At 51.5% G+C, this 23,531-nt stretch overlaps 2 protein-coding genes across 5 annotated transcripts; one reads left to right on the top strand and one right to left on the bottom strand.

The window, feature by feature from the left end:
* Window positions 1–803: 803 nt before the first annotated feature.
* On the top strand, window positions 804–9,024 carry LOC134045394 (malignant fibrous histiocytoma-amplified sequence 1 homolog). The gene is made up of 10 exons (XM_062495153.1): window positions 804–822; window positions 1,823–2,702; window positions 3,269–3,560; window positions 3,990–4,176; window positions 5,103–5,293; window positions 5,394–5,884; window positions 7,038–7,195; window positions 7,679–7,838; window positions 8,287–8,357; window positions 8,458–9,024. Exons 1-10 carry the CDS (start codon window positions 804–806, stop codon window positions 8,703–8,705), a joined length of 2,697 nt encoding a protein of 898 aa, XP_062351137.1. The 3' UTR covers window positions 8,706–9,024.
* A 101-nt stretch (window positions 9,025–9,125) lies between these two features.
* On the bottom strand, window positions 9,126–12,849 carry IRF7 (interferon regulatory factor 7). Of its 4 annotated transcripts, none has more exons than XM_062495155.1 (11): window positions 12,734–12,849; window positions 12,484–12,646; window positions 12,125–12,287; window positions 11,919–12,058; window positions 11,714–11,759; window positions 11,505–11,609; window positions 11,258–11,431; window positions 10,976–11,101; window positions 10,469–10,840; window positions 10,190–10,308; window positions 9,126–9,505 (listed from the first exon to the last, which is right to left on the bottom strand). In XM_062495155.1, the coding sequence occupies exons 1-11, from the start codon at window positions 12,754–12,756 to the stop codon at window positions 9,359–9,361; spliced, it is 1,578 nt and encodes a 525-aa protein (XP_062351139.1). In that variant the 5' UTR covers window positions 12,757–12,849; the 3' UTR covers window positions 9,126–9,358. The 4 variants fall into 4 exon arrangements, with proteins under 4 accessions (XP_062351139.1, XP_062351141.1, XP_062351138.1 ...); XM_062495157.1 differs by having other exon boundaries at window positions 11,919–12,043; XM_062495154.1 differs by having other exon boundaries at window positions 11,919–12,287.
* Window positions 12,850–23,531: the final 10,682 nt, after the last annotated feature.

Raw genomic sequence — 23,531 nt, 5'->3', positions numbered from 1 at the left:
CTGTTTCATTCCCCAGTCTGTTTCAGTACTTTAAATTCTTGTTTAATGCTACCCTTCAACTGGCAGTAAAGACACCAGCCTGTTGCAGGGTGTATTAGGAGTGCCTGTACTCTAAGGCCTGTTCAATTTGCTACCTCTGCACCTGCTATTGCCTGGGGAGTGCTGAGACTGAAAACTACAGCTTCTGCATCTGCTTTCTGCTGAAGTTACATGAAAAAGCATACTGCTTCTTTCATTCTGTCTGCCATTAAAATTAAATTACCAAATTGTAAGGTGCCTCCTGGGAAAGGCAATGAGAAACATACCTAAAAATGCCTTTTCTGGCATGTTCCAGGAAACAGTTTTTCTAATATACTCTGTATACTATTTGCCTTTTTTTCCCCCCTTTCTGTTCGACCCTCTTGGATCAGATGCTGCCACCTGTTTAAGGGAAGAAATCTTACTTGATATATGCAGGTTTGGTAACAGTATAACCTCTTTTTAGTGTCCTTTCATTCCTGTGCAAGAGTGGTGATGCCAAAAGTTTGTTGGGAGGGATATGCTGCACCAGGAATTTGACTCAGGACCTACTCTGTCACCGTGTTTGTCTCAGAGGTGACTTCCAGTACTGCTTTTGGGACATAACCCTAGCCCTGCCATCTGGCCAGAGGCGCTCGGGTTCTTGAGAGCTGCTCTGAGGTTGGATGGAGAAAGAGAGGGTGGGGTTCCCTGGTAGAGGTCGGGAGGCGGGAGTGACATGAGAGGAGGAAATGAGAGGGGGAGGCGGGTGCTGGAGGATCCAGCTGGTGCCACGCTGCGGGGTCATGGCCCAGCCCAGAGCCTGTGAGTAGCTGCCCTGGCTCTTCACTGCTCTGGCACAGTGATGGTGGCAATTCTTTGGCTTGTCGCTGAGGGAGAGACTGGGTGCTTGGGGAGGGTGAAGGCTTGCTTTCCTGCTGGGCTTGGAGCATGTCCTACTTTTCAGTGGTGATGCTGAGAAACGATGATGAGTCAGTCCTGAGCAGGGTGCCTTGCATAAGGGGATGCTGTGCTTGGCGTCATGGGAGGAAGTGAAACAAGGGAGAGGAAAGCAAATCTAACCATGTTTTGTTCTGGTATCGTGTGATTCCCATCCTGCTGGCGCTCTCCTCACCTGCAAATCTCTGTTCCCTAAACACCCTCTGTTTGGGGATGTTCTCAGCCCTCACTGAGTCCCTGCCTGTGTATCCTGTCCTTTGGGGAACCCTACCATCTCTGTGTTATTTCCCCAGTCTTCCAGGGCTGGGAGGATCCCTGCAGGCAATCACAGCAGCATCTGGAGGGGGGGAGAGGATGCGAAAAAGGAAGTGTCTGAACTCACTGGCCCTGGCCTCAGTGCATCCCCATAGCTGTAGTCAAAAGCTGCAAGTGGGCTTGGGTGAGTTATTTGGGGAGCAGCTGTCCTGACATTGGCTCTGCCCTCACAGCCCACTGCTGGGATTGGAAGACTCTCAGTTTTGGAGTAGGTACATCTGTGGTTGAAGCTCTTGCAGGGCTCAAAGCATGAGCACAAAGCTGGTAATGTGACACTTGGGCTGCAGGTCAACATCTGGTGGGAACTGTTCCTGCATCTTCAGTCCCAGCCAAGATCCTCAGCTTCAGTTCCTCTCTTGAAAAGACACAGGATCTGTTCAAGCAGTGATTGTGGTGGCACTGTTCAACCAGCTTCTCTGCTTTTCCTTGCTGGCCAAAATTACCCAAAGTCATAAAAAATTACCCAAAGGTAAAACAAAAAGAAAAAATAGTCTGCAATTCTGCGGAGTCATAGTCTCTTTTAACCACCTTCCCTGTCCCATGTGTCCAGGTCAGCAGCAGGAGAACAGACTGCATGAAGTGAACCTCTCTGCCCAGAGGCTGCGTGTGCTCCCTCCCGCAGTCCTGAGCAATTCCATGCTGGAGAGCCTTGACCTTGACAGGAACAAGCTCCGGACCATCACCGGCATTTCTAAGCTTTGCAACCTCAAGAAGCTGATACTGTCCAAGAATGAGTTTGTGGACTTTCCCAATGAAATCCAGAGCCTGGTCTGTCTGGAGAGGCTTGAGCTGAATCAGAACCAAATCCGGACCATCCCGGAGGGAGTTTTCTCCCATCTCCCCAGGCTTAAACACCTGCGGCTGAACAACAACCGTCTCTGTGCCCTCCCCAGGGACCTGGCAGCTTGTCAAGGCAGCCTCCAGTATCTCAACATTTCCAACAACCTGTTCCGGACCTTCCCGCAGCCAGTCCTGCAGCTGGCACACTTGCAGGAGTTCCATGTGCAGAACAATGCCCTTCGCCAGCTCCCCAAGGAGCTCTTCCAGGGACAATTCCTCAAAATGTTTAAGGCCAGTGGGAACCCCCTCCGGGAGCCACCCAGTGAAGTGTGTGCTGGTGGCATTCAGCAGATCCGGAATTACTTCAACCAACTTCAGCATGGTTTGGGGCAGGAGGACAAGAGGGTCAAGACCATGTTCCTGGGGGCCTCACTGGCAGGGAAGTCCACCATCTGTAGAAGCCTGAAGCAAGGACAATCCAAACTGGTGCCCAAGGAAGAGCGAACCGTTGGGATAGAGATCAGTGAGTTCCAGATCGAGGACTTCACGTTTCTCTTCTGGGACTTTGCTGGCCAGCTGGAATACTACATGACTCACCATGTGTTCATCACCCCACAGGCGCTCGTCATCCTCGTCATCAATCTTCACATGTAAGTGCTGAGCTGGTTTGGGTTCCAGGTAGAGTGGGGAAACTAAAAAGGAGCTGGGGAAACTTTGCACTGCACAAATTCACATCATTTTTATTGGACCTCGAGGCCTGGTCTCCTCACTATTGGCACAGCTGGCTCTCCCTCTCCCTCTTTTTGCAGATCAACTTTTTAATCCACCAGCTCTGTGATTACGTTGCCCAAGATCTCTGTTTGAAGGGGTTGAATAAGCATCAACTCCTTATGTGACAACTGAACCCCATCAAAATGGACTTGCTTTCTGCAAGAAGCAAATCCCTATAATCCCTACTGTATTCTGTGGTCCCTGAACATGGAGGGTGCATCAGGCTTGGGTTTGGTGCTACAGCAGGATGCTCTCATCCACAGCTACACCCCATAGCTTAAGGATGGGGAACTGAAGGATGAGCTTGGATACAGCCCACATCAGCTTCTGACATTTGAGCTCTTGGCCAGTGAGGTCCTGGGATGCAGGCCTGTACTGGTGGTAGTTAGCTGGAAATGCAGAGGGTGAGATGTGAATTTGGGATTTTCTTTTTCTCCCTCCCCAGGTACCAAACTAACGACAAAACATTCAAAGAGCTCGTTGGTTTCTGGGTCAACAACCTGTCCATGAGAGTCCCAAACTCGGTGGTGCTTCCTGTGGGAACACATGTGGACTGCTGCCAGGAGCAGGAGGTAGCAGAGAAGACACATGACATCACGGCCAGAATAACAGCCATGCTGGCGGAGAGAAAAAGTAACCTCGCTCACTTCATCAACAACCTGGAGAGCAGTGAGGAGCCCAAGTTTTACGTGGACCAGTGGGAGAAGCTGAAAGAGATGGAGAGCTGCACATTAACCGTAAGGCTGAGTTTATCCTGGGTTCTGGCTGGCTGAGGTCACCTGCTGTCTCTGGCAGCCCAGTGTGCTACTGGCTAAGGTGACCTAGTACACGTGCATCAGGCCATTACTGCAGCCTATCCCCAGGCTGGAGTGGATGTGGTAACCCCTGACTGTGACCTGCAGGGTCCTTGTCCCTCGTAGGTCATGAGCATCTCCTCCTGTGGCTTGTAGCAAGTGCCTGAGGAGGAGTGTGAGGGGTCATTTACCATCACGAGGTGATGTTCAGGAACTGCCACAGAACAGAGGTGTGAAGGAGGTGCCCCCTGAAGCTGAGCCAGTGATGTGTCTCACCCTGGGTGACCTCATGGGCATCAGATCCTTCCTTTACCTCACAAGCTAAAAAACTCTGGATGTGCTTTTTTAAGGTATATGCTTCCTCTTTTCCAGATCCTAAACTTAGTTACTGTCAACTGCACGGATCACTGTGACATCAAAAAGCTCGAGGCCACTATTTTGAAGCATGTAAAGAATGAGGAGCTCTTCCCTGAGGTAGTCCGGGTGCTGCCGCCTGTCTACAGGCAGGTGGAAGCTGCCATTGTGGATATAGCACAGAGCGAGGAGATTGCGAACCACGGTGAGTGCTCTGTCACCCCTGCCATGCCTCTCTGAGAGGAGCTTCTGTCCCGTGCCTAGGACAGGCTCTCTCCAGTGCTTTCCTGAGTTGGGGATGGGCTCTCCAGTGCTTGCTGCATCTTCTGGCCCTGTTTGTGGGGCGGTGGGGTCACTGCTGAAGACCTTGCAGTGCTAATGCTCAGCACACCTGAACAGGCCACATTGTCTGGTTTCTTGCTTTCCAGTGATGTTTTTCTTTCTCCCCTTTTCCCTGTATAAGAAATTAAAAGCATCTTGCAGGAAGGAGCTCCACAGCTTTAATGCAACTATGTGGTTTTCAAATCTGCATCCTGCTAACTTCATTTAATGGCCCCTACCCTTCCCTAGATCCATTTTCCATGTGTCCTGTGACTGAGCAGGACTAGCAGGCAGCTCCAGCCCCTTGCCTATATACCTAAAGCAGGAATGAACATCACCAATTCCCAGTGACATCTCTGGACACTGTAGGATTAGAGAATGAGGAGCAAGTGCTTTTCTTTTGTGGAGGTCTAAGCCAGATTTTGTTGCCTGTCTCTCTGCATTGCTGAGTGACAGTCTGAGGTATAACTGACAATCTGAACCCTAATTCTTGCTGGAAACAAACCTGCTTCCTCAAACAATAATAAAGAAATCCCAGTATTAGCCTTTTTTTTCAGAAAGTCCTGGCAGAGGCTCTTAGCCCTGCTGAGGCAAGGCAAGGCTGTGGGAGCTTCAGGGTGGCAGTTGGACAGCTGAAGAGAGGCAGAACATTTTTGGTCACAATCACTGAGCATGACTCTGATCCCAGCTACTTCCCAGGGATGGCATAGGTGACATGGGATGCTGCTGGTGGTTTTTGTCTCTCTGAAGCATCTGCCTTGGAATGCTGTGTCTGATAGATGCATGCTGAGCTCCTGCATCTCCCTCTAGGCATGATGGACCTCCAGTACTTAGTCAGCAAACTCTGCCAGTGCAAGCACCTGGCTGGCCTGGGCAGAGAGCTCCTCCAGGACATCTTGCGGTACCTCCACCGCATCGGGCTCGTCGTGTGGTATGAGGAAATCAAGCACTTGGAGAGCACCGTCTTTCTCCAGCCTACATTCTTAATAACGATGTTCAAGGTGAGTGCCGGGGTCAGAACCATCTCTGTAGAGCCCAAGTTCTGCAGCTTTGCTGGGCTCCTTGCACTGCCAACTCATGTCTCCTTGTCTCCCCATGCAGCTCCTGGTGCGGCACCACCTTGTCCAGCAGCTGGAGACCATCTCTGTGGAGACGCTGATCGGGGAGCATGCCACCATCAGAGACAGGGCCAACTGGGTGTGGACCTTCAAGTCAAAGGCAATGCTGTGCCACCAGGCTGTGCGCGCCTTAGTGAAGCACCAGCTCTGTTTGGAAGGGATGTGGGATGTCTTTGAGGAAATCATGGGACACAGGCCTTACAAAGGGAGAGGGAAGCTCTTCAGCCTCCTGGAGCACTTTGAGCTCTGCCTGGAGGTGAAGCACACTGGTGAAGCACTCAACCCACAGGCCAGGGAGTTTGTGCCTGGGAAGCCATGGGAGACAACACGGAGCCAAGGCGAGTCCTGGTACTTGTTCCCAACCTATCTGAACCAGACAGAGGAAGTGTCTGAGGTGTGGGGAGGAGATCACCCTGAGGACCTCCACATCCGTGCCTACTTCTCACCCGAAATACCTGAGGGCTTCTTCCAGAGGTAAGCACTGGTTTCAGGCCATCAGTGAGGTTGTGGGAGTGAGTTTGCTGGGTGCAGTGCCAGGATGACTCTCATCAAGCCCCTGGCTGATGAACCTGTACCAAGTCAGGCTGAGGCTGGGAGTCAGGATACCAGGGTGGCTTCTCAGCTGTACCACGTGTGGGGCCCTGGCGATGTTCACTGCCTGGATGTGAGCAGAGGCCATGCTCCTTCTGGTTCACCTTTCATTTGGGGGGCTGTTTGGTTCATCTGTGCCCATCCAGGCAGGCAGAGGTCTCACAGTCTCACCCAAGAATGTTCTCATTTCTATGGGTGTTGGAACTGTATCAGGTTTTTGGAACTTCTCATGGTTTTCTGGGCTTGTGTCTAGAGTTATATCTGATGGTGTTGTGGTTAAACCCCAACCAGCAACCAAACACCACAGAGCCACTTGCTCACTCTCCCCAGCCAGATTGAGGAGAGAATCAGAAAAGTGAGAAAACTCATGAGTTGAGATAAAGACAGTTTAATAGTTGAAATAAATTAGAATTATTACAGTAATAGCAATAATAATATTGTAATGAAAAGGAAATCAGCAAAGAGAGAAATGAAACCCAAGAAGAACAAGTGATGCAAATAAAAACCAATTGCTCAGTGCTAACCAACTCATGCCCAGCCTGTTCCCAAGCAATGGTTCCCCCAGCCAGCTCTCCCCCAGGTTTATATGCCGAGTGTGATGTCAGTGGGTATGGGATAACCCTTTGTCCTGGCTGTCCCCTCCCAGCTTCTTGTGCACTCCCAGCTCCGTCACTGGCAGGACAGCCTGAGAAGCTGAGAAATCCTTGACTTGATGTAAGCCCTGCTCAGCAGCAACTAGAACATCAGTGTGTTATCCACATCATTCTCATCCTAAATCCAAAGCAGAGCACTGTACCAGCAGCTAGGAAGAAAATTAACTCCATCCAAGACAAAACCAAGACAAGATGGCCAACTCAGGAAGGATCTCTTGGTTTAAGGGGCTGCTCCTGCTGCTTGAGCTTTCAAGTAGGGGAAGGTCTTCATTTGGTGTCTGTTCTTACTGAAACTCGGTTCATATTTTCAAGTCCATCTGGTGCCAGCTTTCTCCCAGCATTAGGGAGAAAAGTGGTGAAAGCTCCAGGCAATCTTATTGCAGGTTCCTGGTGAAAGCTTGTTCCTTCTATTCCACGCACTGGGTGGCCAAGGTAACCTGCCTGCTTGTATGCAATGGCAAACCTGTGCTGATCAAAGAGAATAACCAGAGAGCCTACAGCTACTTGGAGCTCCGCTGCAGAAAGCCATCAGAAAGGACAGGTAAGATCCCTGATTCATATTTCATGTCTCTCCTTAGCTCTGCCTCTGCCACCTCCAGCCCTATGGGAAGTGTCCCAAGAAGCCTCTGCCACATGTCCTAGTCTGGCCTGGGTCCACCAGCAGTCCACTTAAAGGTTTCCCCTTTCTCCATGCAATTCTGTTCAGGACTCCTCTAGAGGTATCACATGAAAGTAGAAAGTCAAGTTTTCATTCTTGTCATGAAGCAAATGGATCATCCTTCCGCAGAAGGCCCCAGCAGAGTACAGTCTGAGTCCTCTAGTGATAAGCAAAAGGGCCACCCAAGTTGGGGAGCTCTTCCAACATATTCTTAAATTTCTTATGGAGGTTTGGTTAACTGGAGAAATGGAGCTGGTCTAACAGTTGAGGCTGTGGGCTGGAAATGTTGTGGATCACAACCGAATCTCCTGGGCTGCTGTGGTTGGGGGCTGTAAGAAAGTGAGACATTCTCCTTTTGTTTGGAAGGGTTCCAGTTTGCCTGGGACTTCCTGGTGGCAGTCGTGCTCATCATCCAGAAGCTCGCTGAGGAGTGGCCAGGGCTGCACGTCTGCGTGAAGACTCCCTGCCGAACGTCTGGCTGTCCTGCAGAGCTCCTCTGGCCAGACATGGATGGCACAGGTGCCACGTATGTACACGGTGTGCCCCCCAAGCAAGGGAGGGACCTGGGTGGTCCTGCAGTGCTGGTGCAGCTGGCCAGCTTCTAAAAGCCATGTGAAAGTAGTTATGGAACTCACCAGGCACTACAGCGCCCTTCTCCTGACCATAGCAGCTCGTGTCCATGTGGTGTTAGCACTTACTGGCATGGGAAATTGGAGCACAAAGGGAAAGGTGAGGAAGCTGAGACTCTGGGGCTCAGGCACATAATATTCACACTGGACATTGCCCACATGTCCCTGTTTCATGAAGAGCTGAAGCTGCTCAGGCACCTGGGAGGGCAGCAGCTGTCCCACCAACAGCTGCACCCCAGGTCAGCGTGGGAAGAGCAAGCCTCTTCCATTGCCTTGGCATCATATTCCATGGGAAGTGCTGAGGGCAGCTCCTGCTCCTTCTTTCCTGGGCTTTTTCCTCCACAGGACAAAGGAAGACATTAAAACCTGTGGGACATGTGGGCACCGTTTCGGTGCAGAGCTGCTCCTGCCCAAAGGTGAGCCCAGTGTCCCGAGTTCATGCCACAACTGTGCTCAGGGGAAAGAGGGCTGAGGGTTTCATGGAGCTGAAGTGCTAAGGGTGTCCCTTTCCCACAGTACCGAAGCCACTGGAGAAGCCCCCAGCACAGTCCTCTGCTTGCTATTACGTGACAAGCTATGGGACCACCACCTTTGGCCCCAGCAGCATCCAGGTCACTAGGCAGGTAAGGACACTACTACCTCCCCTTGCCCAGGCACCAACAGTGATGGTCAGGGTCCTGAAACGAGGGGGTGCAGTTATTTTCAGCCTGGGGAGGGCACACCCCATCTTCAGGCACCCCTCTGGTTTCCACACTCCTCCCTGAGATACCACCCCCTCTGTGCCTCTGAGCTGGTGGTCTGGGTGTCTGGTGTTGTAGTTATTGCCTTCTTTTTCCAGAACATCTCCAGTGAGTAACCCTGGGCCAGTGCTCAATGAAGAATTACTTTTGTTTAGTCCAAGCCAAGCTGTCCTCAGCACAATCTGATTGCAAGTCATGTTTGCAGCCGTAATGCATGGAAATAAATGCATTGATAAATGCATCCCTTCACACTGGGAAGTGACCTCACCAACTCAAATTTAAGGGGAAGAAGGTGCTGATAAAGCTCTCTGATACCAGCCTGCTCCTGCCAGCTGGGCACAAGGCTAGGCACAGACTCCAGTGATTTTGGGGGTAGAAAGGGGTGGTGAAGATTTCAGACTGATAGCAGAGGCAGCTATCCAAGCAACAGCAGCAAGAGAGAACTACATTTCTATACATATATATTTTAACTTGGAAAAATTAAGAAATCAGTAAATTACCACACTCCACAAAAACACACACTAGAAGCTGACTGAGGGGAAAAGCAGTGTGTGAGCTCCAGAACTGGTCCTTGGGTGAAGCTGTCCTTGGATTGGGGGGGTGCTGTTTTGTAGAGCCTGGGATGCCCAGTGGTCCTGCTGCCTGTGCCAGGGCCAGGGGGAGGAGGGCAGGTGGGGTCAGCCCAGCTGCATGTTGTACTGCTCAATGAGCTCCATGAGGTCAAAGGAGTCAGAGAGCTGCAGGCTGATGGTGTGACTGTCAAGGGAGGAGGCTCCTGCCTGCAGCACTTGCTCATAGTAGAACTCACAGATCTTGGGCACCAGCTGCAGTGGCAAAACATCAGGGTTAGGGGCAGGTTAGGGGCAGCTGCCTGAAATGGCTGCAACAACCTGCATGGCCCTGTCCTCTGGAGTGCAGGGAGGAGATGTCTGGGGCATCCTTTGTCTCCCCCAACCCCTGAGGGTCCCTGTCCTGAAGCAGCTGCTTTCCATACCACCATCCCGCCCAGACCCCAAGCATCCTCCAGCCCACCCTTGCCCCATGTTTTCCCTGGTCCCCAAGGGTTCCCTCCCTGGTCATGCAGCCCCCATGCCTCCAAGCGTCCCCCTCCCCTGTCACTCAATTCCCCCACCTCTTTTAGCCCCCAAGGTACACCCTTCTTGGGTATCCAGATGTCCATCTGCCCCACATCCTGAGGGCTCCCAAATCCCCATCTCCACTGCACACTGAGGGTCTCCCTCCTTGTACACCCAAGCACTCACCTCCCCTGACCCCTGAGGCTCCCCCTGCCCAGTCCCTAAGGAAACTCCATCCCTGGGCACCCAGAATCCCACTAGCCTCAGTCCCCAAGGGTCCCTCTTCAGGCACCCAGAGCCTCCATCTCCCACCCACCTTAACCTCAAGGGTTTCCCTCCTCAAACACCCAACATCCCAGCTTCCTTGGTCTCCATGAGTCTCTCCCCTTCCCTGGGCAGCCGTGGGCTAGTGGTGAGTTTTGGCTACTGCACCTTGACCAGGATGAGCTTGGACTCCTTAGGCTTGGCCTTGGAGAAGGCCTGCCCAAAGCAGAGGTAGATGGTGAAATCAGGGGATCGTCGCCTTTGGCCGTTGTGGAAGTCCCTCAGCTCTGTGAGGCAAAGGAGGGCTCAGTTTTGGGGTGAGCCTGGGGGATCAGAGGGTCTGGGAGGGTTTGGATGGTTGTAGCATCCTGGGGCTAGCTCCCATGCGCCCCAAACCAGGCTGGGCAGGAAACAACATGTGGGAAACTACGCGACACCCCTACCCACCCGTGCAAAACTGATTGAAGTCAAAGATGGGTGTTTCCTGGTCCCGGCAGAGCAGGTTGGGTGGGGGCTCCTCGACCCCCTCGAGCTGCTGGGACAAGGCCCAGAACACTTTGCACTTCTCCCGGCGGGTGGCAAAGACCTTGGAGGCGCGAATCTCCAGCTGCAGCCCCGCGACGCCCAGCAGATCCTCGGTGATGCGCCGCTGCTTGCTGTCAGCCATGCTGGCGGGGCTGGGGAAGTGCACCACGTGCCAGGGGCACGGGGCCTCCACCAGGCTGGGGAGCTGGTACGTCAGCAGGAAGTGGCTGCCTCCAACCACCTCCCGATGGAACTCCTTCCCCCGGTAGTAGATGGTGACATCCAGGATGCCATCTGCGCAAGGAAGTGATCAGCAGCCACATCCTCCAAAATGAAATGTTGCCCCTCCCCAGCGCACCTCCCCCAAGCACGTTTACTGTTAACAATTGTAATAATAGTTAATAGCTATTAGTAATTAATAACCCTCACCTCTGTCAGCCCACAGCAGCCGTGGCTGTGGCACAGGGCTGGCAGCGGACACAAACAGCGTCGCCTCCGCCGCGTACCGCACGGGGACCATGCCCTCCGTCTGGGGGCACGGCGGTGGCACGGCCCCTGCAGCGGGAGATGGGCAGCATCAGCATCACCGTCCCAGATGCAGCGGGTCGGGGGCTGCTTTGGCATGGGGTGCTCGTGGCACCACCCTGACTTCTTCCCACCCCATTATGGCATTGCCACAGCCAGGGCCAGATCTTGTCCTAAGGCACACACCTGTCTCCTCTGCTGGCACGAGGCCCACTGGTTGGTAGGTGTCCAAGGCGGGCTGCTCCACTGTGGACACCCATTGTGGAAACGTTGTGGGGGGGAGGCAGCTGTTTTGGCTGGTGTCTGCATAAGGCTGGAGCAAGGTGTCCTGGCAGGGTGTGTCCCCTGCAGGGAAACCACCTGTGGGAAAGTGCTGGGGTCACTCACCCAGGCAGTCACCAACACATCACCCCACAAACAGAACTGTGCTCACCTGCGGGCACCCAGGATGTGGCCAGTGAGTCAAAGTTGTGGGGAGAGATGTCACACTGCTGCAACAGCTCCTCCAGAAGCGAGAGCTGTGTGGGGTCCCTGCTCTCTAAGGGGGAGCACAGTGGGTAGGATGTCTCACAGCCACAATATCAGCCCCAGCTGAGCCTAGGGTGTCCTCCCCCCAAAAAAGATTGTGGGACTAGCTCTTACCTGGAACAGTGATTGCTGAGGCCATGTCTTGGGGGTGGAGCTCCAGCTAGAGAGGGAAAGAGAATGGGATCTTACTGCTGTGGTTCCCAGGGCACACAGCCTCCCCCAGCCCACATTTTGGCCAGGTGCAGGGCTGCAGCTTGGGAGCAATGCTTGTGGAGTGTCAGCAGGGAAACTTCCTGGTCTGCTGTGCCCACCCAGCTACCTGCAGCTGCTCTTGTGCCACCTGCTGGGCCACCACAGGGTTTGGGATGCTGGAATCTCCCTCCTGCTGGCCCACCACAGGGTTCAGGATGCTGGAATCTCCCTCCTTGCTGTCCTGAAGGGTGGCTGAAAGGAGAGCACCTGGAATGGGAGGTCCTGAGATTGCCCACCCCACCCAACACAGCCCTTCCATGGGGCAAGGCTCACCTGAGACAATGGAGAAGACCTTATGGGGATCATCACCACACTTGGAATGGTCATGTTCCAGCCTGAACATGTGGGTGCTGCTCAGGGCACAACGGAAGTTGGTCTTCCACTTAGCCGGGTCCTCGGAGCCTTCCTCATACCGTCCACTGACCTTTGCCCAGGCCTGGGGGTGCAGGCAGGTGAGCATGGGGTCCCTGGCTCCACGAGCATGGAGGTCTCCAGGGATGACTGGTCTTCCCCCTCCTTCCCAGCTCCCACATCCCACCCACCTTGAAGACCCCGAGGCTGCTGCTGGCGACCCCCACCCCACCCACTCCGAGGATCTCCACGTTGCTGCTGCTGACTCTCGTCCCACCCACCTTGAAGACCTCCAGGTCACTGCTGGTGATGTCCTTCCTGGCGTTGTGCTTCCAGGGGACGCGGAACATGGTGTGGGCAGAGTCGATCCAGCGCAGCCCCCGGTAGCTCCCGCTGTTGATGGCGTTGAGCAGCCACGGTCCGAACCGCAGCTTCTGGGCTTCCCTGCGGGCGCGGGACCGTCACCGCGGGGACCGGGGCCGCCCGAAAACGGCGACCTGGGGCGGGCCGGGGGTGCTGGGCTCCGCTTACCCCTCCTTCTCCGGCGCTGCCATGGTGCCCGGTCCGTGCCGTGCCGGTCGGGGCCGGTGACCTCGGAGCGAGGGGCGGCCGCCCCGCAGGAGCCCGATTCTTTATCCGCCCCTCCCGTTTTCCTGGAAATCACGTGTCCCTTCCGAAAGTGAAACTGCCCCGCTCCCGGCGGGGCGGTGCCGCCGCTCCCGGAGTGCCCGCGGGATGCTCCGGCCCCGGGGACGCCGCTGCGCAGCCCCGCAAAAAGCCCTCCCCACACTATCGACAATGAAAATAAATAAACCGGACCTAAAGCTGAGCGTGGGACTCCCAGAGCGCAGGGGGTCGGCCGCACCCGCTCCAGCCGGGACTTCCCAGGGCTGGAAACACCCGGGCCAGATATTTGTTTTAATCCTTCTTCTCATGGCTGCCTTGGCTTGCGCGCTAAGGCTGTGCTGCCAATAATGACAAACCAGTAAAGGCTGAAGTGCGGCGGGCAGCGCTCGGCACCGGGGCAGAGGCGAACCGGCGCCCGCCGCCGACAGGAGGCGGGTCAAGGGCAGCAGCGACCGTCCGGCTCTTCTCGGAGCCCTTTGAGCTCTGCGGGGAGCAGTGAAACCAGCCCAAATTCCCTGGGAGGCATCTCGAGTTCCTTACCCAAGGACCAGGAAAGGATGGAGGGGTCAGTGGGGCTGAAGCACAGGACTGCAGCCTTTTCCTGTGCTGCTTGTTTTGGAGGAATTTTCCTCTTTCCAGGAACTCGCCTTCTGCCTTCTAAGCACTCTACGTGTTTTTTCAGAACACTGCCTTTTGTTTCCCAGGAAATTTCCCACTTCCTCCCTAAAAAATCCCCCGTTGCTCTCCAGGAAATTCCTCAGTCACTTTGCCGGCTATTTCCTCGTTGTTTCCTGGTAAATGTCTTTGTTGCTTTCTAGAGTCCTCCATTCCCCTCTGCTTAGAGGATCTCCACTGCTTTCCTGGAAAATTTCACCATGACTGTTACTCTCTGGTGAGAGGAAAGCTGATGCCTTTACAAATGATTTGCTGGGTGAAGGTGTGGGTGTTGATGTGTTTGAAAGGGGTCCCAGTGTCTCTACTGGCTTTGGATGGAGCCCAGAGCTCAGCTCCTGACACAGACAAGGGAATGCACAGCCTGAGTTTCTGCACTTTGGGGTAACACAGCAGGTTCAAGGGGGGAAGATGTGCTGGGTGGTTCAGGAAGGCTGTGCCTTCCTGGTGCCTCAGCAATGGGCAAAGGAAGAGGGCAGCAGGTGCCTGGAGTTTTGGATAAAAGGAGGCTGCCCCCCCCCCCCCCCCCCCCCCCCCCGAAACACTCCACAGGTGTGTGTCCTGGTGGATTCTCTCCATTTCAATAATGTTGGAGGACTCCTGTGCCTCCTTTTTGGGCATAAACTTCTGGCATTTGTGCAATTTTCCTGACAATTGGTGACTCATCCAGGATCCTTCCACCGTCTGGGTCCTGCAGGAGCAGCCGGAGGTGCCTCACCCGGTTTTGGTGACAGCTCCCTTCAGTGCTGGCCAGCACCAGCAGATTGATGGGGTACCCGAGATCGTCCAGGAGACAGGAGAGGCAGACCAGGGGCATCCGTGAAGAGTCCATAGGGAACAAGCACTGGACATGGGTGCCCAGAAGGGGCAGTAAGGGAAAGTTGAGGAGGGTCTCGGCAAATCTCACCGGTGAGTGCAACTTCGGGGGGTAAAACATGGCAGGATGCTCAGGGTGGGCAACAAAGGAAAGTCAAAAAAGGGTCTTGACTATAGGGATGATGATCCCAAACTACCTCCCGATGGTCCTTTGGGAGAATGTTGAGAGGGTTTGCACATTCTCCCAGAGGCAGTTAAGGATATGGACGCCCAGAGGGGGCAAGAAGAGGTGCTGAGAAAGGGTCTCCAGAGCAAGCAGTATGGTGTTGGTTTGGGAAAGGTGGAATGGGAGTGTGGAGAAATATGGTTAAGGCAAATAGCAGCAGGAGGCTGTGTGATAAGGAAAGAACACAGGACTGGGAAGTTCTCTGCCCGATCTTCAAAATCTGCAGTCTAATACAGGGCCAGCTGCAAGTCGTTTGTATTCCCGGCTTGCAGGCGAGGGAAAACAGGGAGGTACAGGACCGGCAGCACGGGCTGGGACCTGCGGGGAGGTGCGGGGCCGAGGCGAGGCTGTGACAGCCGGGCGGGCAGGGGCGGCAGCGGCCCCGGCCCCTGGGGCTGCGGGATGCTCCGTCCTGCCCTTCCCGTCCCTGGGGAGCACCGCCCGTCCCTGGGGAGCACCGCGCATCCCTGGAGCACTGCCGGCTGTGCCTGCGCCTGCTGCTTTACACAGCTGGAGCTGCTGGGAGAGTGGCCCGGGGGCCTGGATGGGTGTGCTGGGGGTGTCTGGACACTGCGGCTGGATGGGGAGCAGCTTTGCTGTGCACCGTAAGGTACAGCGATCTGCTTTGGTATATGGTGTAAGAGACAATGTGTCAGCAAAGCCTGGCCTGGCCTGATACAAGAAGGGATTTTGTTTGAGTCACTGGGAGGAGAGTGATTTTGCAAATAATTTGGCAGCTGTTGGGAGGGTAAGAGCTCACAGGCAGCAGAAGCAGGAGCTGGAGAGGAAGCTGAGTGGGCCCGTCCAGGAATTGTTTGGAAAGGCATCTCAGATATATAAAAGATATGAAAGAAGGGATGAAGAAAAGGTAAAGGTACTGGCAATGATAATGGCAGTTTTTACAACCCCCAATGCGAAAAAGTGCAGGGAGGCCCAGGACCAAAGGGAAGGGGGTGGCCACCAGGACAGCAATTGGGAAGGAATCGATGTGCCATTTGTAAAAAAGAACATTAGAAATGGATCGTTAAGGGTGTCAGGATCTGCTGTTGTACCAGGGGCTCACCACACCAGAGCCCTTGCTGAACTGAGAAGTGTTTCCTAGTGGACACAGGAACTTCTCTGTCAGATTTGAATTTTATGGCAAAGAGGGAACAATAGGTCAAATCTTCTTTTGATAGGTAGAAAAGATGAGCAGGTGCATTTTATTCAACCATTATTGGTGAATCTGGGTGCACTTGAATTACCACTGTGTAAGATCTTCACTGCTGCCTTTGCCCATTCCCTTCAAACACAGTGTTCAGGGTTGGGAGAGGCCAGGAAGAACGAGACATGAACAGTAAGTTGGCTTGTGTCCACTGAGCTGTTTTATACTTTTTCTCTGTGTAACAATATTCATCACTTTTGGGGTTTTTTAAACCCAGTTTAAGGCTCTACTGACTGTATGCAGCACAAGTGAAGGGTTACCATGAGCCAGGTGAGTTCTCTGGCTTGCTCAGATCCTGCTGCTGAGGAGCCAGCTCCTTGAGGAGAAAATGAATGGAGGGAGGGACCAGGGAAGGAAGGAAGCTGGGGGAGAGTCTGCTTCACATCCCTGCCCCTGTCAGCCTGGTTACGATGTGCTGCTGTGGGGTGCTGCAGGCTGCTCCCCCTGAGAGCTCAGGGTGCAGAACCTCATGGGTTCTTGAGGTCCCAGGGGTTACATAAAGTCATTTGGGGTTACCTGAGGTCATGGAGTCCCTGAGAGGGGTGATTTGAAGTAATTTGGGGATACTTGAAGGGGTTACCTGAGGTCATTTGGAATTACTTGTATTTTGGGGAACCCAAGTCATGGTATTCCATCCCTCCAGAGCACAGGAAGCAGCTGGAGAGACCTGCCAAAGGTGTGAGGCATTTCTGTCACAAGATGACTCTCATCTCTCCATGAGTTCTGAAGAAATATGGAATTCCTTTTGATAAGGTGACACAGGAGGCTGGGGAGTTCATGATAACCTTTCCTTATAGCTGTCATGCTGGCTTTAACCATGGCTTTAACTGTGCTGGATCCACCAACTTTGCTCCTCTTTGGTGGATTGAGTGCGGGAAGCAGTCGGTGCTGTGCTCATGTTGGAAGGACAGGGTGAGGATCTCCATGGGTGTGTTGGAGAGGAAGCACCAGCCAGATTGTCACAACCTTTGGAAAGCTGGGAAGGATGTGACTGTCACTGACCATGCTCTTCCAACCCCAGAGGCAGCAGAGTTCCTTAAAGGGGATCTCATGCCAAAAGTCAAGAATGGGAAACAGCGTGCTGAGGGAGATGGAAACAAAAGTGTGAAGAGGAGGTGGATGGGGATGGGACAAAAAGCATCCCCGAGCACTGCATAGGAGCCAAGAGGCACAGGATCTGCCTGGAAATGCCTCAGGAGGTGATGAGAGCGAGGCCTTCCCTAAGGAGGAGCTGAGCTCCACACAGCATGGAGCAGACATGGCAGAGCCTCGTGAGACACCTTCCAGTGAATCTGTGCAGCAAGGTGAACAAAGGCTCAAACTCCCACATCCTGTGGACTCAGCACAATCTGAAGAATTGAAAATGGTGAAGCCTGAGGAGGAAGAAGCTCCAGACTTATGTCCAGACCTACAGGACTGGACACACCTGCACATCCCTTCCAGCCTGGAGACTGGGTCTATGTTAAATGGTGGGACAGTGATCCTCTACAAGCCAAGGGCAAAGGACCATCCCAGGTTCTGCTGACCACCCTCACCACACTCCAAGTTGCTGGCAAAGGACCCTGGATTCACTACTCCAGAGTTAAGAGAGATTCTGCTCCTGAAACAACTGTAAAAACAGAGACTGATACAGATGAAAACATGCTTTAAATTACTCCTCTTCTGTGCCTAAAGAACTGTTCAGGATAATCATTATTTTTCTTGGATACTACCTGACTGTACAGGACACTACTACTGTTAGACATTTATTACTGTTCATGTTTGCTAATTGTTGTTATTGTTAATTAATTCCTGTTAGGTATTTATCTATTATTATTTACTGTGAGATATGTACTGTTATTAGATCCTTATCCATTGTTAGATATTTATCTGTTGTTAGTTACTTACTATTGTTAGATATTTCTGTGTTATTAAATACTTAGTAGTAGTAGATATTTAGAATAGAGACTTGACAAGGTAAAGGCCTTGTCAAGCCTCAAAAGGGGAGAAATGATGCCTTGGGTTTTAGGTTTGTATCTTTCAGATTCTCTGCTGCTTACTGTGTAACTCTGAAACTTTGTGTTAGGTAAGTTCTCTTCACAGGGTTGGACAAAACAATCCCATCCCAGCAGAGAATCAAGGACACCATTACCCAAAAAGCACAAACAATGGCAGGGGGCTGGGATTGGATGATTGACCCCAATATGTACAAGAACCAAAACTTATAAAAGTGTAAAACTCGTGACTGGGATCCATCTTGGATTTGATTGGGGTGTAGCCTTGGCTGGGCTTTCAATAAATACCTGTTTTATTCCTTTTGTTTTGTCTGGTCTCTGTTCCATGTCAGCCTTTCCAGGAATCAATCCCTGTTTGGGGCTACTTGAGGTAATTTGGGGTTACTTGAGGTCATTGAATCCCTCTTGGGGGTAACTTGAGGTCATTGAGACCCTTTTTGGGGTTACTTGGGGTCATTGAGACACTGTTTGGGGTTACTTGGGGTCATTGAGACACTGTTTGGGGTTACTTGAGGTGATTGAGGCCCTTTTTGGGGTTACTTGAGGTCATTGAGACCTTGTTTGGGGTTACTTGAGGCCATTGAGACCCTGTTAGGGGGTACTTGAGGTTATTGAGATACTGTTTGGGGTTACTTGAGGTCATTTGGGGTTACTTGAGGTCATTGAATCCCTCTTGGGGGTAACTTGAGGTCATTGAGACCCTTTTTGGGGTTACTTGAGGTTATTTGGGGTTACTTGAGGTCATTGAGATCCTGTTTGGGGTTACTTGGGGTCATTGAGACACTGTTTGGGGTTACTTGAGGTGATTGAGGCCCTTTTTGGGGTTACTTGAGGTCATTGAGACCTTGTTTGGGGTTACTTGAGGCCATTGAGACCCTGTTAGGGGGTACTTGAGGTTATTGAGATACTGTTTGGGGTTACTTGAGGTCATTTGGGGTTACTTGAGGTCATTGAGAGCCTGTTTGGGGTTACTTGAGGTCATTGAGACCCTGTTAGGGGTTACTTGAGGTTATTGAGATCCTGTTTGGGGTTACTTGAGGTTATTGAGATCCTGTTTGGGGTTACTTGAGGTTATTGAGACCTTGTTTGGGGTTACTTGAGGCCATTGAGACCCTGTTAGGGGGTACTTGAGGTTATTGAGATACTGTTTGGGGTTACTTGAGGTCATTGAGACCCTGTTAGGGGTTACTTGAGGTTATTGAGATCCTGTTTGGGGTTACTTGAGGTTATTGAGATCCTGTTTGGGGTTACTTGAGGTCATTGAGACCTTGTTTGGGGTTACTTGAGGCCATTGAGACCCTGTTAGGGGGTACTTGAGGTTATTGAGATACTGTTTGGGGTTACTTGAGGTCATTTGGGGTTACTTGAGGTCATTGAGAGCCTGTTTGGGGTTACTTGAGGTCATTGAGACCCTGTTAGGGGTTACTTGAGGTTATTGAGATCCTGTTTGGGGTTACTTGAGGTTATTGAGATCCTGTTTGGGGTTACTTGAGGTTATTGAGATCCTGTTTGGGGTTACTTGAGGTCATTGAGAGCCTGTTTGGGGTTACTTGAGGTCATTGAGATCCTGTTTGGGGTTACTTGAGGTGATTGAGACTCTGTTTGGGGTTACTTGAGGTGATTGAGACTCTGTTTGGGGTTACTTGAGGTGATTGAGACTCTGTTTGGGGTTACTTGAGGACACTGAGTCCCCTATAGGCGTTGTTTGAGGTCACCCGGGTTGAACAGGAAGCCCAGCTAACACAGAGACGCTGCCTTTGGGGTTTGCTGTCCATAGCATCCAGCCAGGCCTGCAGGGACAGCAGCCAGGACACCTGGACACGGGTGCACCCATCTCACCTGGGTCATGGTCTCTGAAGCCCCAGAGATTTGGACTTCTCAGCTGGAAGGAAAGGATGGGAGACCTGGGCTGTCAGCAGCCACATCCACGGACCTGTGCTGATGAATGGACTCATGTGAACTGTCCTTGCCTCCTTTATTCCAACATTTCCTTGCCACACCTGGTACAGGGATCCCCGTGGAAAAGTGGGGAGGGGGAGTTTCAAATGCTCCAGGTTGTTAAAAGGGGTTGAGTTAATAAGAACTAGGGTTTGTGAAGACAAACTGAGAAATAAGCAGAGGGGGCTTGAGAGGAAAGCTGATGCCTTTACAAATGATTTGCTGGGTGAAGGTGTGGGTGTTGATGTGTTTGAAAGGGGTCCCAGTGTCTCTACTGGCTTTGGATGGAGCCCAGAGCTCAGCTCCTGACACAGACAAGGGAATGCACAGCCTGAGTTTCTGCACTTTGGGGTAACACAGCAGGTTCAAGGGGGGAAGATGTGCTGGGTGGTTCAGGAAGGCTGTGCCTTCCTGGTGCCTCAGCAATGGGCAAAGGAAGAGGGCAGCAGGTGGCCAGGAGTTAGGATAAAACTGCCTCATTTTTGGACATAAATCTCTGGTGTTTTGGAATTTCCTGACACTGGGAAGCAAGAAATTATTTCCCAAGAAATACCATTCATCCTCTCCAGGTAATTTCCTCTTTGTATTCTGAGAAATTTCCCCTCTCAGAAATAGTTTCACTGTTACTTTCTTAAACAATGTCTCTTCTGCTTTTCAGGAATTTTCCAGGTATTTTTGGCAATTTCCTCCTCGCTGTAATGGAATTTCCTTCCTTTTATTTCCAGGCTCTTCCCCCCCCCCACCTCCCCCACCCATAGCCTTGTAGGAAATTCCCCCATTGCCTTCTAGAAATTCCCTTTTTAGAAATTTCCTCCTTTGTTTTCAAGGACTTGTCCCTAGTTCTCACATGGAAATTCTTACATTGTCTTACAGAAAATTTCCCCTTGTTATCCAGGATATTTAGCTTTCTAGGATGGTCTCCTCTAATGTTGCAGGAATTCCCCTCTTGGTTGCCAGGATTTTTCCTTTTGTTTTGCTGGAATTTCCCCCCAGGGTTTTAGGACATTTCATCCTTCTGTTCCAGGAAATTCCACAAGCCAAACCTGACTCAAGCACCTGAACCCAAGACAGGGGTATTCAGCAGATCCAGAAAAATGTATTTAAGGGCAGCAAACACCATGAAACCCAAAGAGGAGCCAGAAGAGCCAGGTCAGGGTGGGAGTGAGGGGCAAGGTTAACATGGACAAGGTAAGACTGGAAGGGCTGGGGGGGTTGGAGGACCCTCTACCAGAGGAACAGGTGGGAAGAACAAGGAGTGGTGCTGGCTGCTGGCTCCTGCCCCAGGCACAAGCAGCACCTGCAGGGAGGGGAGCAGAGGTGTGTTTATTTACTTTCATTCCTCAGTGCTTCTATCAATACAGAGTAGTTTCAGTTAATAGGTGATTAATTAAATTGCTGGGAATTCCCCTATTTTAAACTGGGTTTTGGGTTGCTTTTTCTTTTTCTTTTTGCAAGCAGGACTCTGCCTGCCTGAAGAAGGGCGTTACCTGTCCTGCAGACCCACAGCTGTTATCCTATGCCATCTCCCCAGGTCCTGCTGGCTCAGGGACATGTCCAGGAAGCTACAAATCAGCCTAATTTAGGTCACTAGCTCCTGCACAGTGCAAGAAAAGCTGGAGATTTCAGGAGGAAGACTCAATTTTGCAAAGAGGTTTTTAAAAGCATCCCAAAGGACAAGGAGAGCTTTCACTGAACCTCAGCCCTTCACAGCACCAAATTTTCCTTCCAACTTAACCCAGCCATACAAACCTGCATCCCATGCAGCCCTGCAGCCACAAGTCACCCAGTTTCAGGGGACAATCCTTGCAGAAAGAAGGGCAAGATGAAACCCCGTAAGTTTTATCAGTAAGGTCTCTTTTGGGGACCCTCCCTGTAAATCAAAAAGCAGCAAGGAATGGGGCACCTTAAAGAAAAAAAATAAAATAAAACTTTCTCTTTTAATCCACCCAAGGGAAATCCAAGAGCAAGAGCAGCATCACAGCACTACACACAGCACAAACATCTATCATTGCCTTTGCACAAATTCATTCCCAGATACACGGAGAAATTATTAAGAAAAAAAAAAGAAAATTATTCACATATGCAAAGTAACAAGTAACAAATCAGCCACAAAACAACTTTTTCGAAGAGAAAAAGGGTGCATCAAGGAAGAGGGCCCTCAACATACAGGTTTCACAAAAACCTAACCCAAGAGTGGTGAAACAGAGGTGGTTTTCTTTTAAACATTAAAAACAATTATATTTTAAAAATTAATTTAAATAGACATTCAAAACACAAACACCAAGCAGGCACCTGGATAATAAAGCAAAAAGAAGGAATGAAAAGTGAATTCAACCAGTTTAATTTCAACACCAGAACTGGGTGGGTTGCACCTAATGGAATAAATAACGGAGAAGATCACACTGGGTTGATAGATCTCACACTTAAGATCATTTAAACTAGAATTAATTACACAGCCCAAGAGAGTACTGAATGAGGAACTCCTCTGACAAGTGACATTAGCTGGGGCAGTGTCCCTTTGACAGAGCAGGTTGCAGGTGTGGATTTGCCCCCTCCCACCCACCACCGATCCCCACCCCAGGAGCAAACAGGACATTCTTGTGATGCACAGGACTCACCCCCTCAAGTGATGGACTCACAAACAGCTCCTTGCTCAGAGAATGTGACCCTCTGCCTCTTCCACACCTGCTGGCTCCAGTCACACCCAAGGCAAACATCAGAACACAACAGGACCTTGCGCTCTCACCTGGCAGGGTGACCCCACAGGTGCAGCATTTCTGCTGCAGCTCCACGAGGTTGGGGACTGCCAGAACTGGAGCCAGTGCCTCCTTCCTCACACCTGGGATCAGGCTGGGGAAAAATCAGATCAGCTGATCTACACCTGCAGTCACAGCTTTATCACTCTAGCGGTGGGCTGTCTGAAGGAATGTAAGTGGCTTCTTGTTGTTTGGTTTTCCCTCCCCACAACCCTGAAAAAAACCAAAAAACAAAACCCAAAACCCAAACAAAAAAAAAGAACCAAAACAGAATTAAAGAAAACACCCACAAAACAAAGCAACAAAATGAAAAACAAAAAGCAAAACAAAACAAAAAAAAAGCCCAAAAAACCAAATAAAACAACAAGGAAAAACCCCACAAAAACCACCCCACACGAAAAACAACTTGATCCCAAGTTCCTCTCACTTCCATGGCTGTAGCGAAGCAGGGAAGCACCTTTGGACATTCATGTGATCCCACAGACATGTTCCCTACAGAGCAGACACCTTATTTCTGCACCTCACCCGATGTGCCTGTGACACCTAGTTAGGAGGGATATCCCTTTGCTTTAAAACAAAAATAATTACAAAATCAATAGGAACAATCACAATTAACTTAAGTCCAGCTAGTTTTTAAAAAGGGAGGACTGAAGGTTTCCAGGCCAAGGAACTTGCCAGATCCAGCATCCTACCCCTGCCTCCAGCAGCAAGAAAAGCCCCCTTTGTGCAGCATTGACTCTTGACCCGAGGTCAGCAGAGCCAAGGAGGTGCTGAGGGGACACAGCTGCCCCTCCAGGTCCTCCTCAGATGGCTGGCAGCTCCAGGTAGAAAGGGAAACTGAGGTGGACGGGGGTTGAAGTTATTTCTTTCCCATCTCTCCTCCTCCCCAAGACTGAGAGGAGACTTCTGCGTCTGCAAGCCCAGTCTGTGCTTACCAGTGTCCTTAAGAATAACAATTTAAAACCAAAAAACCATGAAATTAAAAAGAGACAGAGAGTGAGAGAGAGGAATAATTAAGTATTGTCCGTGGAAGGAGCGTGAGGGGGCAGGTTCCAGACGGCAGCATAGAAGGGACTCTCTCCCTCCCCGCATTCGC

This window comes from Cinclus cinclus, chromosome 6 (assembly GCF_963662255.1).
Source record: "Cinclus cinclus chromosome 6, bCinCin1.1, whole genome shotgun sequence".
Lineage (NCBI taxonomy): Eukaryota > Metazoa > Chordata > Aves > Passeriformes > Cinclidae > Cinclus > Cinclus cinclus.
The sequence above is the reverse complement of the archived record's forward strand: the minus strand, read 5'-3'. Positions and strand labels throughout refer to the sequence as shown.